The 16923-nt window shown below is 38.2% G+C and overlaps 3 protein-coding genes across 5 annotated transcripts in view; all 3 read left to right on the top strand.

The window, feature by feature from the left end:
* Nucleotides 1–8538, top strand: part of LOC119071054 — a 29387-nt gene extending 20849 nt beyond the window's left edge. For 2 of the 3 annotated variants that reach the window (XM_037175672.1, XM_037175673.1), the window contains exons 3-10: nucleotides 2526–2882; nucleotides 2953–3204; nucleotides 3266–3426; nucleotides 3492–3638; nucleotides 4273–4360; nucleotides 4422–4531; nucleotides 4611–4733; nucleotides 4793–8538. In XM_037175672.1, the coding sequence (XP_037031567.1) occupies nucleotides 2526–2882; nucleotides 2953–3204; nucleotides 3266–3426; nucleotides 3492–3638; nucleotides 4273–4360; nucleotides 4422–4531; nucleotides 4611–4733; nucleotides 4793–8260 (4706 nt within the window). In that variant the 3' untranslated portion in view covers nucleotides 8261–8538. The remainder of the gene's footprint in view (nucleotides 1–2525; nucleotides 2883–2952; nucleotides 3205–3265; nucleotides 3427–3491; nucleotides 3639–4272; nucleotides 4361–4421; nucleotides 4532–4610; nucleotides 4734–4792) is intronic. The other variant, XM_037175674.1, reaches the window with a different exon arrangement.
* Nucleotides 8539–11297: 2759 nt separating this feature from the next.
* Nucleotides 11298–12673, top strand: LOC119071078. The gene is made up of 5 exons (XM_037175716.1): nucleotides 11298–11584; nucleotides 11661–11867; nucleotides 11923–12156; nucleotides 12225–12413; nucleotides 12487–12673. The coding sequence occupies exons 1-5, from the start codon at nucleotides 11416–11418 to the stop codon at nucleotides 12606–12608; spliced, it is 921 nt and encodes a 306-aa protein (XP_037031611.1). The 5' UTR covers nucleotides 11298–11415; the 3' UTR covers nucleotides 12609–12673.
* A 777-nt stretch (nucleotides 12674–13450) lies between these two features.
* Nucleotides 13451–14392, top strand: LOC119070717. The gene is made up of 4 exons (XM_037175169.1): nucleotides 13451–13679; nucleotides 13738–13923; nucleotides 13978–14214; nucleotides 14277–14392. Exons 1-4 carry the CDS (start codon nucleotides 13517–13519, stop codon nucleotides 14390–14392), a joined length of 702 nt encoding a protein of 233 aa, XP_037031064.1. The 5' UTR covers nucleotides 13451–13516.
* The last annotated feature ends 2531 nt before the right edge of the window (nucleotides 14393–16923 follow it).

Genomic DNA, 16923 nt, shown 5'->3' with positions numbered 1-16923 from the left:
TGAATATTAGTTTTACGATGGAGGTGATGAACGATGATAAACACACAATTTAATTATTATTATACAATCGTGTCGAATAAATGTTTATGTTACACTTGCGCAGTTTCATAAAAAAAAGAATCTGGGAATAATAACTTTATGTGGGTTATCAATGTCTTACATGGAAATTTTTCTACTCTCATTTCATAATTAAGATTGTTGTACAAGTTGTAACTAGGGAAATATGTATGTCACCTTGCGCCGAGAAACGTCAAGGTGAAAAAAAATTAAATTAAACTGCCCTTAACGTACCAGGTTGAAGCCTTAAGTCATGCAGTTAGTTTTTTTTTGCCTGGAGGTACGCGTAAGACCATTGAATAGTCTTACCTTAGGCAGTACAAAATTAGTCAATTGAATCTCCATGACCACTAAGTCACTGAAAACATTTGCCATTTTTTCTGATTAGTTTCACCAATTCTAGTTTTATGACTAGACCCGTGCGAAAGTTGTCCATTACATACCAGTGTTACCTTGCGAAAATGATCCATTACATGAAGAATATTTTCGGTTGATTTTACGTGATATCGTTGGTTATAGACAACTTTCGCATGGGGAAAGCAATAAACCAGAATGTAGTTCACGACAGAGTAAAGTTAAACAGGCAGGAGCGCTGATTTGACTAGGTACCTGAAAAATCTAGTAGCCCTATATTTTTTGCGAATAAAATTTTTCAATTTATGTCAACGTTCATTTGAGTTCATTTTCATAGAGTGAATTAGGTCACTTATTTGACGTTTCGAAAATGAACCACTACTGCCTGGTTTATTTTACTCTGCCGTGATGTAGCTACGTAATTCATTAAATCGAAAACAACTTTGTGATACTCGCAAAGTCACTCGTGTGTTTTTGAGCAACCTACTTCGGTAACTATGTTTCGCTAAATGTAGTCGTCTACCTAATGCAATGAATTACTTTAGCATCCAACGAAATAAACTGTTCCCTTTATTCTGGCATTCGAATACGCAATGTTATCCATATCCATCACAGACCTAACAGTCTGACACTGTACTTCGTACGGAGCCAACAATTTTTATTTTATTTTTTTTTCCCTGTGTCCGATAATAATTTTTTGGCATAACAAAGATCTCCCTAATAAGTAGAATATGATTTCAGGTTGATGGTAGTGTCCGAAATAAACGTTGGTACCTGGCCAACTACAATTTCTTAGCCATCTTTCATCGGATAGCGTTAAGTTAGTGGCTCCTAATTGTTTTAAAAATAATTATTTTTTTGAATTTTCTGCTTAATATAACTATCGGTGAATCGGTGTATTGTATTCTGGTCCAAGCTGAATGACTGCTTCCTCGCATGTTTCAGTTATTTAATGTTATTCTTTCGTAACATTTTACACAAAAAAATTAAGATTTTTAAGGTTACTGCCCGAAATTTCATTTTCTGGATTATCTAACGCTCACACAGTGAATTTTAGGTGTGAATTTGTTGGCTCACTAATTCGGTAATTATCTCTAAATTTTAATTGGTTTAGCAATCAGCTATAACTCAAACAGATTTTCCGTGAAGTGTGGCAAAGCAATTTCCTATCGATTAGAGAGTAGCAATGTACTCAAGACCAGGTGTTCATTTTTTGGTGAACTTTGCTTCAGAAACATGTTCAGCACACATTGAAGAATGGAATTGAAAAAAAAAATTCTGGTTGGTGGGTTGAGTGTGCCTAACGAGTTGAAAATTCGAAAATTTGACTTCACAGTCGCACCCGATTCGCCGACAATTTTTTCTTCTTCTATTCCATTCTTCATTTGTCCAATACCTTTCTTCATTTTGACACCAAATTGGATTTTCTTCGATGTATTAATGTTGAGATATACACTAGGGCTACCCTCGTTTTACCCCGTCTAGCGCTAGATCATAACAGTCGGAGAACAAATGTTTTCGTATCGGGTAATAAAACAATTTGACATAGGTCGCTTTATGACTTATGAGGAACTGAATCAGGGCCGTGGGGCACTGGACTATGTATAATATACCACATTACCACATTAAGCGATGACTGGTGAAAATGGTTCCATAAAATGAATGTTGAAAGCCATAATCTATACTGGTATCGCAATCATATGACTGTTTAACATAATAACGCACCCGCAATGATTAAGCGACTGAAACCAAATTAATTCAAGCGAAAAAAATTGCAATACTTGTGCCAGACATTGCGTCATTACTACTGACGAAATATAATCGATTTACCAAATGCGAAAAGGTCAACATACAAGTACGCTAAATAATTACAAGTCATGTGTTTACACAAATACTTTATTTTCGAGCCTCTAAGTCTGTTATCTGTTTACTAAATTTGTCCATTATCTACGTGACTTACGCTCAATTTTTTATTTTTACGATTTTATTATCTCTCTCGCGTAAAATTAGGTCGACTCCTGCTTAGTAACTACATTCGCAAATTGCGAAAAAAAGCACGAAAATATTACCAACCACAAACTCATGACATAATTTCCTTTCCATCTTCATTACAGCAGAGCAAAGCGAGTGTTTGACATCCACATCAAATACAAGCCTCAGCACGTACAACAGAAAGTCTTCGTTACACACGACCCCATTTCATCAGCGTAATGGTGATCGAAACCACTACTATAGGAATAGCGATAAGTATCCATCTCAGTCACATACTCGTACGCAATCCCATGAAGAAAATTTGCACCGAAACACATCCTATCCGTACAGACGACGACCATTTTACCAATCGTCGGCGTCTCGGTATTATGGCAACATCAACAATCGAATTAATCCCAGTACCAATAATCGAACATACCGATCACCTGATACGCTCGAAAACAAGGAGAACAACACCACAAAGCCTTTATTTAACGAAGGTAACGGTCGATGAACTTTAATTGTTATTGTAGGTGGGAATTACATTTCAATTCTTTAAAAATCCATCAGACGATTACACACGAATATCAACACCACGACAGGATGTTTTATTTAAGAAGGGATACCTATCGCGTCCAAAGAAGACAATCACACCGACTGAAACGACCGTGTCGACAACAGTCAGTGTCGTATCGACGGAAGACTCAGGCACCCAATCACTTAGCCCCGAACATTGCTCATCGACGCCGGAAATATTCGATCCCGATCAACCGTTGATGTATCCCGGATTTTATGACGAGAATGGAGTATTCTTCTTTAGCCGTGAGTGGCAGCAACAGAATTTTTCTAACTTTCCAGAGTTTACATTCTGTCCATTTTCCAGCGTTCATGCCGAACGGATTTGACCCATATGATGATCAATTTATTATGATGCCTTACGATGGTTCGCCTTTTAGTATTAATCCATCAGAGTATTGTAACGGTGATTCAACGGCGGCCAAACCCCAAAAACTTTATCAAAAGCGAAATTCAGTTGACTCCGAGGTAATAAACCGACCGAATTCCGTGCAACGTTAAACAGTTGCAATCAAAAACCGTTCAAATTACAGAATTCTCCGGAATCGCCAAGCTCTCAGAATGAAAGTGCTAGCAGTACCCCAGCAATTGATGATACGAGCAATGAACCATCGCAAAATGATGAAACACCAACTGAATCCCAAAGTGAAAGTGATGGTCCGAAGGTGATGGAAGGAGAGGTAAGGAAATTTTACAATAATGAGTGTGTTTCATGAACGAAAATAGATTAGTATGAAATGTGTGACCTCGGTAAATGTGACTACATTCGGTAAAAGTCGATTACACTGCATGCTGCGAAAGTAATTCATTATATGAGGTAACAGTTCTGTGATAAAGGCAAACTCACAAGTGAGTTTTTTAAGCAACAAAGGGATCAGTAGCTGTCTCTTCGACAAGTGTAGAGTTTGGGTATGCGAGCCTAGGGCGAAGTGCACAACTACACATGTCGGAAACAGTTGTCAAAGTTAGTTGTTAAAAAATGCAACGAGTCAATATCCAAGTTTCTGAATTAATGAATTACGTAGCAACTGCAGCTGCCAGTGTGTTCTAGTTTATTGCTTACCACATGCGAAAGTTGATCACAAAGGAATTTGCTTTAAGTAATGGATCATTTTCACATGAAGCAAACTGGTATATAATGCTCAACTTTCGCGTGGGGCATGCAATAAAATATTTTCATGAATTTTCGCAAAAATCGTAAAATTGACAAAAATATTTGCACCCACACTATCTTGATTGCCAGACTTTTTCAGGGAACTTTACTCCATTAAAAGAGTTGAATAAGAGTAAAGAAGTTGACAATCCAATTTACAGATAACACCGAACGAGTGCAATCACAACATGCCCATGCAATTCTACTATCCATTTATGTACGGACCTCCACCCTTTTCGCCCATTGACGGTAACATTTTGTAAATATCAACGATGTGTTCCACAGTAATTCACTTCGTAAAACCATTTAGAATACAATGGCAACATGGCACAATATGGCAATTCTTATGGCGTCAAGTACAACCGATTCAAGAAGCGCAAGAGGAGACCATTCAAGTATGGAAACTCGACAGGTGTCAGTGTAAGTTTAGTTAGCCTTGCAAAATATGCACCGAGTGTCTTCATTGGCTTTGAATTTTATGAGAAAAATCGATTCTTAGGCCACAACAACCGACTACTCTGAAGATGAGGATTCAATCGAAGAAAATAATCACTTAGCTGGCTTAGCTGTCCAATCGAACAACGTTGAGGGAAATCCTGGTCTGACGATTGCTCAGTGTGATGTAAGCGAAACTTTGTCTCTTTCTTTGATTAGTCGATTCTGAGTCCCGTTCGTCCACAGGAAATTATTTCTCGCACCAACTTGAACACAAACGTATCCGAATTTGTTCCACGGCATTTGCAATCGTCACCTCAAACAACACTGAACGTTGAAGTGGAAGAATTTCATCCTCGTAACTACACACCGATTGATCAACCGAAGCCCGCTGTTGACGCTCTCGATGCTTCACCCAATGACACAATGACGAAGAAAATGTCTTCTGAGTCAAGAAAGGTGACAATCTTGCCACGAAACACCACTGAGACAACCACCCATCAGCCGACGGCCAGCAAGACAAGCAAAGACGATGCGAAGCAGTTAGAAGTCCAAGTTTCTCCAGCAATTGATAAAAGCAGCACGCTTATTAGTAGTATTAGTTCACGTGATAAAACTGACGATAATGTCAACGGAGTTGATAATAATAAGAAAATTGAAACGCAAGTTGATCCAGTAAATATTAAGGCTGATTTAGATGTTAAGGCTGTTATGCATCCAAAGCAACAAGAAAATATTTTAGAAAATGTTAAAAAGACTAAGTTCAAATCTACGAAATCTAACAAATCGAGTCCACGCAAACAAACAAACGGCGGACCGAAAAAGGACGGTAAAATTGGTAAAAGCGCCATCACAAACGGCAAACGTGAAAATGTTCCAGTAGCGACGAACGAGCCACCGCTACCAGTGGAACCGAAGGCGAATGAAGTCGAAGATCGGAAAATGATCATTGAGAAATCGAACCAACCACCAACGTACGCACAAATGCTGGGTCCGGTGCCTAAGCCGAAAACGAATATTGCAAAGAAGGAAGTGTTGGTGGGTCCCATCCAGGAGAATGTGAAGCCAGTTTCTGTTGGTGGAGAATCAAAAATGGTCGAAGTGGTCGATGAAACGAAACCAGTTCCAAAAGTTGAAACGATTTGGCAAACAGTTCGACCGAAAGGAAAGAAGAAACTGTTCTCGGCTTTGTGTGAAGAACCGAACGATGAGTGGAACGACGTGGAAGAAGAGCAGCCGGTTCAAGTGAAGGAAATTAATAAAATAACTGAAACGCCAGTTGACGAGCCGATACCGATCGTCGATGAAACGATGACGGAATCATCATCCGTACCAGCCAAAGTCAAGCCACCGAAGACTGAAAAAGTTAAACTTAAAGTGAAACCGAAGAAAAGCCAAAAGAAAATCAAAGAAAAATCGATTAAATCGAATGCAATCGAAGCCACTCCACAACCGCAGAATGGAACGTCGACTCCGAAGAGCGATAAAATGAGATCGGAATCTGTCAACCAGATAATGGACGATCTGTTCGCTGACGGTGGACATGAATTCTTGGACGACATAGACATATCAAATTTCAGCTTCGAAACGAGTCCGACAATGTTTTTGAACGCCATTACCAACAGCGGCATTTATACGGACAATTCACTGACCGGTAAATCAGGTGCCGGATTTTCGTTAAACAATAGCCTGAAATTGTTGAACTCGTTCGACTTTTGCAAGACAAAAGAGAACGTACTGTTGAAAGAGGAAGAGGAAATGGTGATCCGCGTGTTGCAGAGTTTAAACCAAACGGATAGCCAAGTTGTTGAAGACGATGTTAAGCGTCACGTTAATGTTGTTGACGATGTTAAGTCGAATAATAGTTGCGACGATGTTGAAACTATTTTCGATGTTGTTAATGGTCACAGTGGTGACGACGACGACGATGATAATAGCGTTAAGAAGATGGAAACTATTGGTGCTGAAACATTAGATGTTGAATGTGAAATGAATGGAAACGAAGACGCATTGAACGAGGATGCGAAAGAAATGAATGGACATCGAATTGAAGAAACTTCTGGTAACCAGGAGGATGAAGTCGACGGTGAACATCCAAGCGACACAAATCCGGAAATCGAACCAGTTACGAACGGAAATCACTTAAATGGTGATGAGAACAGTGGGGACGAAATGGATGTCAACGAATCTAAAGAAACGAACGGATATCAAATTGAAGATATTGGCGAGGTCGACCTCATGCTGGACATAGGTCTAATTGAGACAAAACCGACAGTTGAACCAATTACCAACGGACATCACTTGAATGGCGACTTGGAAAACGGAGAGGAAATCGATGTCAGTGCTCAACCGATACCCACTGAAATTGGGATGCCAATTGACGAAATAAATGATCTCGATGTCACGAACGTTGCTGATAAAATTGAGACTGAACAGATGGAGATGGTCAAGCAAATATTGGTTGACGAAAACGAAGATGGTGTCCGTGAGGACTGCAATACGAATATTAAATCCGATGATGAAACACATAGCGATTTGTCGGAACTGTCCGATGAAAATGATGAAACGGTTGTGTCGCAAAGCAATGACTTCGAATACGATGAAATTGAGACCATACGGGAAATCGACGTAGCCGAATTCGTTGATGATCTTCAATTTGATGAGGATGCAGATGGCTTTGCCGTTGGCAATGATGACGAAATGAATATACGTAACGAAGAAAAAGGACTGAAACCACTAGAGGATATCAAGATACAGGAATCATCCGGCGATAATGAGCCGTTACCGCCGCCATCCTCACAGAATATTTTTATCGAAAACGAAGCAGCTCTTTCGAACACAGAGATTACATTGAATGACATTGAGGACACTAAAAACCAGGATCGCATTCAATCGCCCCGCAACAGCGAAGATTCCGGTATTTTAGAGTACCAAGACGACGGAAAATATTTCTCCGAATCGGACAACGACAAAACGGAGCAAATTTCCGTCCAAAATTTCCCCCTAACCGAAGCCGTTTCTCGTTGGCTGGAAGAAAAGCAAAAGGAAAAGAGTCCAGAACCGGTCATCCGTCTTCCCGACGATCCACGGCTATCGGAACGCATCGAAAAATCCATAATGAGTCGCCAGCATATAACCCAATTCTACGACGATTATGAGGACGAAACGTCCGAGGAATCGGATACGGAATTCGAACTACCGACGGCTTCAAAAAACTTGCTAAGCAACCCCTTACGTGTGCTATTTCGTAAACGAAACGATACCGCCAACCATTCATCGAATGGGATACGTAAGAGGGTTGCCAAATTTAATCCAGAGTCGGATAAGTCAGCGCTAACGGTCGACGAGCCGGATATTTTAGAATACTGGGAAAATGATCCCATGCTACAATCGCAAAATGCAAATGTACTTAATAATGCGCAATGTGGCAGCAACAGCACCGATACGGATTTGGATGCCTACGAGAGCGTTTACGGTAAAACCATTGATTATGCAAAATTATCGGCCAATATTCACAATGATGATCATGTATTCCTAAGCAATAATATTCTTAATAACGATAAATTAAGTAAATTACCCATTAATCCGATCAACAGCGATAGCGATAGTTCATTGCCTCATGCGAGTTCAATTAGTGGTAAGAATGATACAAATTCTATTGATAAAAATCTAAATTGTTTTAAGCCACCTGAAATCTGTTGCATGTTAATGTAAGACTAGAGGTTGTTGCAAAAGATTCTTCTTCTTTTTTTGTTTCATCATTTTCTTTCGTTCGTTTCATAATTTTTCTTTTCTTTTTTTTATAAATATAGAAAATCTAACTTTAAACAAAAACTTGCAATAAAGTTTTATTGTTATGCTTTGCGAGAACTTAAAGGAAAAACTGAAAATTTATAACAACAACAAAACAGAAGATAAAATTTGAATTAAAATATCTTAATATCGATATTATTGTTAAAATATTTCGTAAAATAAATTGCAAAAAATTATAAAAAAAATTGTCGGCCTGTCTTTTGCACTTTCGTGTCTACTCAACTGTGTTTGTGAGGAAACGGTGATTTTTACTGCGATCTGGAGATCAGGAAAGTGAGGAAATGAGGACAGAAGTGTATTGGGTGACCTCTGGACAATACTGTCTTTTATATGGCAAAACAAATCAGAGGCTAACATTTAAGAATGTTTGGGAATTTAGAGAATTAATTCCCAAATATTTTGCTCTGGATGACATCAACAGTAGGGGTGTGCGATGGATAAAGGATCGAGACTGGTGTAGTCCACAAAAAATTGTTATCGTCCCTAGATGTCAAAAATCGATTTTAAAAATTTTTAAAAATTGATTTTCAACTTGCGACAAAGCATAGAAGCTTAAATTTCGAGTTTTCGGCCTCCCACATATTTCGACATCTACCAAAAAACTTCTTTGAGATTTTTCCTGGCTATATCAGTCTTATTCTACTAATTGGAGTCCAATGCGACAGAAAAAAATAAAATCCGGATTGAAATGTCCAAAATTACAACACCCGTTTTCATGGCTTATTACAACACTCAAACCAGTGTTGAAATGAAATTCGTATGAGTTATTACAGCATTCGTTTTAAAAAATGCAAAGCAACGTGATCGATCAAATTCGAAGAGTGATTGTTTACAATGAAAATTCTGAATTTTTGTGCATTTGTCTATTTCAATTCTCGGTTGGCACAAAGCATGATGTGTTACACGTATTGTAATGAGATTTTTTCAGCACACGACCCAATTTTCCTTACTCGCTCCGCTCGTAAGGAAAACTTGGGTCTAGTGCTGAAAAAATCAACATTACAATACTTGTAACACAACATACTATTACAATGTAGTCTGTACTCTGGGTCCTGTAGTCAGGGTGGTTTTACAAGACGGGCTGTGTGCAATATTATGAAACTACATGAGTTTTCAAAAGCAAAGACATTTTCGTTTCAACTTACACAAATGTTAAGTCTAACATTGCTAATTATTAGATTTTCTTTGATTAGTAACTTATGCAAGATAAATGAAAAGTTAGAAATATGCCAGTGAGGAAAGTAAAGAATTTTTTGAATTTAAAAATTTTTTTGGCCTATTAGTATAAAATTTTTATTTTCTTTCTAAATCCCAAAAGGATCACAGCAAATTTCCTCCTAACTACGGACTTGACAAATTCTTAAATTTAACGTACAAACCTTAATATACTCATTTCTAATGACATTAGCAACGTCAATTTTCTCTCTGAAAAACGCTCAAAGAAAGCACAAGTGTTGCAGCGTCTCACCGTTAAATCTTGAACGACACAAATAACCGCAATCAGAAAAAGCCATCTCTACTCTACTTTACTCAACTCTATGCTAGTCGGTTTGATGAGTAGTTTACACTCATGAATATGTATGAACATTAAATCATGTACATTAAGACCATTTCATGATGCGACTTTTTTAAAAAGTGATCCAGTATCTCTGGACTTTATTCCGATGTTTGTATAAGATTCTCAGGACAGAAGGCGTGAATCAATCCTTGTGTAGGCAAATACCTGGAACCTTATCTATTGATATGTACAACATCTGCTCGCTTAAATGTATGTAGCCATGTCAAATCAAAGCTCAGGCACCTTATGATGCGTTGTAAACGCGTAGTTAACACGTTGTCATTTTGTCATATGCTTTTGATCACTAGATTCTCACCATTTTCGATAAAATTCAACTCCTGTCTAATCATCAAAAGCTGTTGCCATACGAAATCGCTTTGTAAATGCTAAAAATCCGACTAAAAATTTTCAATTTATTTAATTTTAATCTTTCGGGATAAATCCCGGTATTTTTTGGTGAAAACCGGTTTTCGGTACTGGAGTTTTCCGGGATTAGTACCGGGATTAATCCCGAGATTGCATTGGTGTCGGGGAATCTCGCACACGCGATCATAGTATGCGTCCTTTTACGACATGTAACGAAAAGTCATGACTGTGCGAGATTCACCACTTAGAGGTGAATCTCGCACACCATGAATTTGTGTGGTGTGCGAGATTACCCTACCCCATGTCCCCTATATATAGTTAGGGAAAAACTGACATTTCTTAATGAAAAATCATGGCAAAATAGGTCGTATTTCAGTTGTGGGATGCACAAACGTTATTTTTGATTCATTTAAATGAATTTAATATCTGTGGTCACTTTTCGATCAGAAAATTTAAAATCGAAGATTTTTTTACAATTTTTGCCCCAATTTTAGGCCAAACAAACACTCACGACGCAAACTTTTCTCAGAAGATTTTCAAAAACGGTTCTGTTCTGGATAGCCTACAACATTCCCAAGAATTTAATCCCACTTGAGCAAAAATTGAATCATTTTCCTGATGAATTAACGAATTTTCAAGTTCAAGATCCACTCAATTTTTCATAGTCGGCGAACTTTGACGACTCACGAAGAAGACTTTTCCGACAAACTTCTTCGGGATTTTATTTTTTTCTGTTGCACTGGACTCCAATTAGTATAATAAGACTGATATAGCCAGCAAAAATCTCAAAGAAGTTTTTTGATAGAGGTCGAAATATGTGGGAGGCCGAAAACTCGAAATTTTAGCTTCTATGATTTGTCGGGCCTAAGACAGGCAGGAGCTATTATCTCCATACCTGTGGCTAAACGCAATGAAAGTATACTTTCATTGGCTAAACGGACGGCAAAATGAATTCTATACATGTTTTTGGAGTGACCGCTGAGATCTAGTGGTCTAAGTTATTTTTGTGAAGTTAATCGATTCACAAAATAATAGTAATCATAATCAAGCAAGCCAGCCCAGTTCAGCTTTTATCTACATTTTTAAAACCTTTAGATTACTCTCTGCTAACAAATTTTAAAGTTACTTAAACATGTTGGATAGCTACGCAATAAGAGGCAGCCAATCGAACAGAATCAAATCTATTCAAGCAATAGCTGCAGTGGAAAAGGCAATGAAAAAATACGGCATTCCGAAGCCTCCCAAAGGACAACGTAGCAGATTACATCATGATCTGCCTAAGGATCCCGAAGAGAAAGAGGGTAACGACCGTGAAATTTATGGAATCTGTGGATTGTTAAGTGATTTCCTCCTCGATTTTGCTTTTCACAAAAACAGCCGAAGTATTGAAGAGGTTCAAATACTCGAATCTGCATTCCAAGGCTGGTAATGAAATAGCTCAAAAATTGAACGACCTGCTTGTGTACGCTGAAACCGGAAAATCTTTGAAGTCAGATTTAATTGCACTAGCGGTATTGTCACGACTAGAATCGTTCGAGAAGGAAGTCAAAGAGTCCCAACGGACTGTACTTGCGACACAGAAAGGTTGTCCCATTGAATTGAAGAGTTTCGCTAAGTTTGACAATTTCACTTCTCTCAGATCTATTGTCAAGGAGAAATTTCTCGTCCGAATTTGGGAAGCAGCTCCTCAAGAAACGTAAATCGGTCACGAAAAGAGATCGCAGACTCGTTGAAGATTTGAAAATCCACGAAGAAAGGGGATTTCTTCGTCGTATGGCCGTGCCGTTAGAACATGGAAATTTGTACTCAAATTCACCTCTGCCCATAAAGCGACCACGCCAAACGATAAAGTCATCGTTATGGAGAAACATAAGTAGCTTTTGTTTCACACCACGCCCGATCATTGATTTAATCTTAACCGGAAATCGGTTCTCCGTTTAGATTTATATTCCGCAAAAGTCAACGCTAAGGTTCGTGAAGACATCGACAAGTACAAGCAATTCGGATCGGCCAAAAAGCAACTGTATTCGATGCCGCAGTATTTTGCATACCGAGAACAGAAGGGTATAAAATTGCCGGCAAACCAAATCAACGGACAACCGAAGAACAAAGACGGAATCAAAGTTCGAGGTGAGGTGTGACTGCCTTGCGGTATGTCTGTTTGTTGAAAGAAATCGTTTGACCTGGTCTCCATTTGCTGTAGATAACGAAACGAGAATGGGACGTGTCGTTGCACGAGAAATGGCGGAAATAAAAAAGATGGAAAAATTAAACCAGAGACTGATTCAACTGAATCCACTGCGTTATAGACCCAATTCCGTATAAAAAACGAAACACAAAAAATTTATGTCTGTGGTTACGTAAAAATTCGTCTTAAAAGTAAAAATTGCGCAAAAATTTTTCGTTTTTCTTTATTACCTACTGCACTGGGATAGTTGCCTCTAATTCGTTCAAGACCACGGATATTCACCGAATTTATTAGTCTAATCGACTGGTAAGAAATTGGATGTCACCATCTAAAATGAAGCCTTTTGATGATGTGTAACCTCTCAACCACTACGTGCTACTATTCAAGATTTTAAGTCTGATCATTCGCTGAATTCGTGTCAATCGGCGGTATAAACCAAAACTACTTAAATATAAAATTGTTAGTTGGTCTTCCAACAGCGTCTATCACGGTTGACTTAGTTCGAATAGGGGTTTGTCATGACGTGACTTTAAGTTTGGTGCGAGGGGAAACTACTTCGAAAAATGCTGTAAAATGACTTTGTGACTTTTAATGAACCTGAGAGTCAAGCTGAGCCAATGACCTTTACGTGTTACGGCATGTTTCATTTTCATTTTCATTGCCTAATCACGTAAAGCATTGTACTTATGAGGTTCCAAGTTGTTATTTGACACGTGGGGAATACAGCCCTCCCCTTCGGGTCAGGCACCCCACTTATCAAATACATAACTTGGAACCTCGGAAGTAATATACTATGACTTTAAGTATATTTTTAAAGTGTCTTTTCTATGCCCTGTACATGACTTTCGGCAGCAGATTTCCACTCTAACTTCATATCATCCATCCACTAAGTAATAAGATATTTTCAGAGTGGTATAAACCATCAACACATACGAGCCACACGATTATAGAGTAAATCAGAGTGCGTTACGACTTTGGTCGTCATTGTTTCATTCAAATTTTGAGTACAAACAACATTCACCTAAACAGCAAAAATATTGTTACAATGAATGATATTGTGGACGATGATCGACTGCGAAACAGTACACTCAATCGAACTGTTCGTGCCGTTGAAAAGAGCATGGGCCAATATGGCGTTACAAGACCGTTGACTATTGAATACAAGACTTATTTGAACAATCTTCCAAGGACACCCGAAAGGCGGAAAGGTGTGATCAAACATGCTGTTAACATTAAACCATTTGACTATTTGTTATTGCATGTTAGACGAAATTCTCCGAATAAATTGTTCAAAATTCCCGAAGAGTGTCCACGAAATACCACATAAATTGAACGACTTGTATGTTTTTTCACATATGGGAAGGTCATTGGAATCTGTCCCGATTGCACTTGCAGTTACGAAATCTTTGAAAGCGTTAGAGAATGAATTCCCTCCTCCTGGCATACGGAAAGGTATGCAATAGAGGATAAGATTGTTAAGAAAACTGACTGACTGAATCTTTCCAGCTACCATTACTACCACGACAAATGATTCTTCACGAAGAAAACCATCAAAAACATTGGAAATCGATGAACGAATTCGTAAAGATTTACAGAAATACAGCCAAATTGGAGAAATCAGAAAAAAATTGTTTTCCATGCCAGACTATGTACAGAATCGGGATCGAAGTGGCGTTAAGCTACCCGAAAGTAAGCTTAAATCTCCGCCACACCATTTCAATTTAAACATAAGTAAAGTAAAGGGTAAGTGTTCCTGTATAAATTAAGAGAAGGCGTCGCCGACCTAATTATTTTACTTAACAAAGCGTTGAAAACGAAGGTGGGAAAAGGCGTTGTGAAGCAGGAGGTAAAACGGAAAAAAATTGACGATCTGAAGCGCATGTTGAATCCATCTGGGAAAAAATTAAAGAAAATTTTATGAGAAAACACGATTTTCAATTAGTTACGGAGAATGATACGAGCAAAAGTTTGAATTTCATAACTTAGGTTTTCAAATTAAGCAGCCCCCATCACCTACAATGTAGGTCCTACATTCACGATTTAGTTCAAATTGTTTAGTTCAAATAAGAAACTGTCCGCTAATGAACCCCGTTTAAAATAGTGTCAATTTTTGTGTTGACAATTTTTGTGCTATCACAAAATTTTTTAAATTCGTTCAGTTTTTCGGTGTAACAAAAATATTTGTGCCATCACGAATATTTAGGCTGACACAATTTTTTTAGTTCGGTTCAGTTTCATCCAAGATCTCAACTCAACAGGACCAAATTATAGACGGCAACTGAATTCGCCCTTCAAAAAATTTAATTGGGTAGGTGTTTGGTTTGCCATAGAATATATATAGATATAAAACAAGTAAAACAGTTGAGATCGTTTAACTTTGATGGATGTTCATCCTGCTTTGTGTGTTTTTAGGATGTCTCTCGGTAGTTGTAGGTTTAATTATTTGTTGCGTTCCTCGAAGGCGTTTTTGTTAGGTGATCGCTTGAGAGCTGTTGCCGAGATTTTCCGTTCAACTCTCGAAGCCATTGCGAATGTGAAGATGTCTGATTTTTCTTGGGACCAGGCTTCTCTTCCTTTAAGCTTTGGAGGTATAGGTGTTAGGAAAGTTGAGGATATTGCGATGCCAGCTTATCTGTCGTCTGTTTATTCTACTTTAGAACTGTCGAGTGAGATATTGAGAAAGTTTAGTTTTCAGGTGATCGAAACTAGTGTTTTGGAATTAATTGAGGAAATACCTCGAGATTTTGTTCCAGAAGGTGACGAGAAGAAGAAGAAGCGATGATTAAGAGTAAATTCGATGAGATGTTTGACTCCAGCGAACCTGTTGCTCGTGCAAGACTACTTGCATCATCAACCAAAGAATCTTCAAAGTGGTTGCAAGTAGTTCCATCGAGCCAATTGGGTTTGCTATTGGATAACAACTCTGCTAGAATTGCTGTTGGTCTTCGTTTAGGTTCTGGTTTATGCGAGGAACATAAGTGTGTTTGTGGTGGAATGGTTCAAAAGGATGGCTTACACGGCTTATCATGCAAAATGAAAATTAAAAAAATTGCTGCGCATGATGAAGTCAACAAAGTTTTTTCTCATGCATTTTCTTCAGCAGGATTTCCAACCATGTTACAACCGCCAGGTATGTCTAGAGATGATGGTAAAAGACCTGATGGAATGACCCTGATTCCATGGAGTCATGGAAAATCTCTTATTTGGGATGTAACCATAAGAGATACATTGGCGCCTTCATACATTTATGAATCTAGCAAGAAACAGCGGTCGATTGCGGATAACGCAGAAAGATTTAAACACAATCATTATAAGCGTTTAAAAGAAAATTATTTGTTTACTCCTCTAGCTTTCGAGACTTTAGGCTGTATGGGACCTGAAACAAAGAAATTCATTGAGAAATTAGGAAAAATTATGAAGGCCACTTCAGGGGAACCGCGATCAATGGATTATTTATTGCAGAAAATTTCAATTGCGATACAAAGAGGCAACGCTGCGTGTATTTTGGGGACTTTGGGACCGGATAGAGTAGATGATTTTTATGTTTTGTAACCTTTGATTTTTGAAAAGATCGTTTTTTTACGGGCTGCATCATTGTGAGCAGCCTTTTTTTCGCATATTTAAATAAAAAGAACGTAATGTTTTTTAGATACTCAAAAAAAAAAAGTTGAGATAATAATTTCAGGAAATGAGATAACATAAGAGATTATCATGATTCTTTATGGTTCGAGTGCAGATTTAGCTGCTTTAAGTGACTTTCCTGTAAGTGACATGAAAGTCGTCGAATTATTCGCAAATCAACTTTCAAATTGAGTGAACACAGATTTTTCCGACCCCCCTGAAATAAGAAATTTACAGCACTCGAAATACATGCACAAGTCGAAAATTTTGTAATAAAATGTTGGTCGACTTTCATGTGACAAAAAAAAAGTTTATGGAAATCGGATCACCGACTCGTGAGTTAGAACCCTTGGTGTGAGCCAGGTACTTCGACTACGTTCGCTTTATTAGATAGGTATTGATCGTACCAATCAGGGAAAAAAAAGTTCATGAAATTCGGTTTACCATAGCGCAAGCTAGGTATCTGGAGTGAGCTCATATCCGGCTACACTCGTCAGTACAGTGAACGTGGAGTGTTTTTTGTCAATATATCGAGTAAACTTTGACCGAATTTCATGATTTTTTTTTTGTTTGAAAGGTATTAATAAATGTGAATCGTCAGTACTATTTCCGACCTCCTAACAAAATGGCTGCCGGCGGCCATATTGGATTGTAGTAAAAGTAGAAAAATGGTACTTAGACAGTTTCTGTTAACAGAGAAGTAAATTTTAGTTGGTAGCTAAGATGAGGTAGGATCGGGTTGGCTCATTGGGAACAAACTGCCTTTCCATCTAGAAAACCCAGAATCCTGCTGAAGGAAAGTAACGTTCCTAAGCGTACCCAAGTTTCTTC

The sequence above is a fragment of the Bradysia coprophila genome, assembly GCF_014529535.1.
Source record: "Bradysia coprophila strain Holo2 chromosome IV unlocalized genomic scaffold, BU_Bcop_v1 contig_106, whole genome shotgun sequence".
Taxonomy (NCBI): Eukaryota; Metazoa; Arthropoda; class Insecta; order Diptera; family Sciaridae; genus Bradysia; species Bradysia coprophila.
This window is presented reverse-complemented; position numbering and strand designations above follow the sequence as displayed.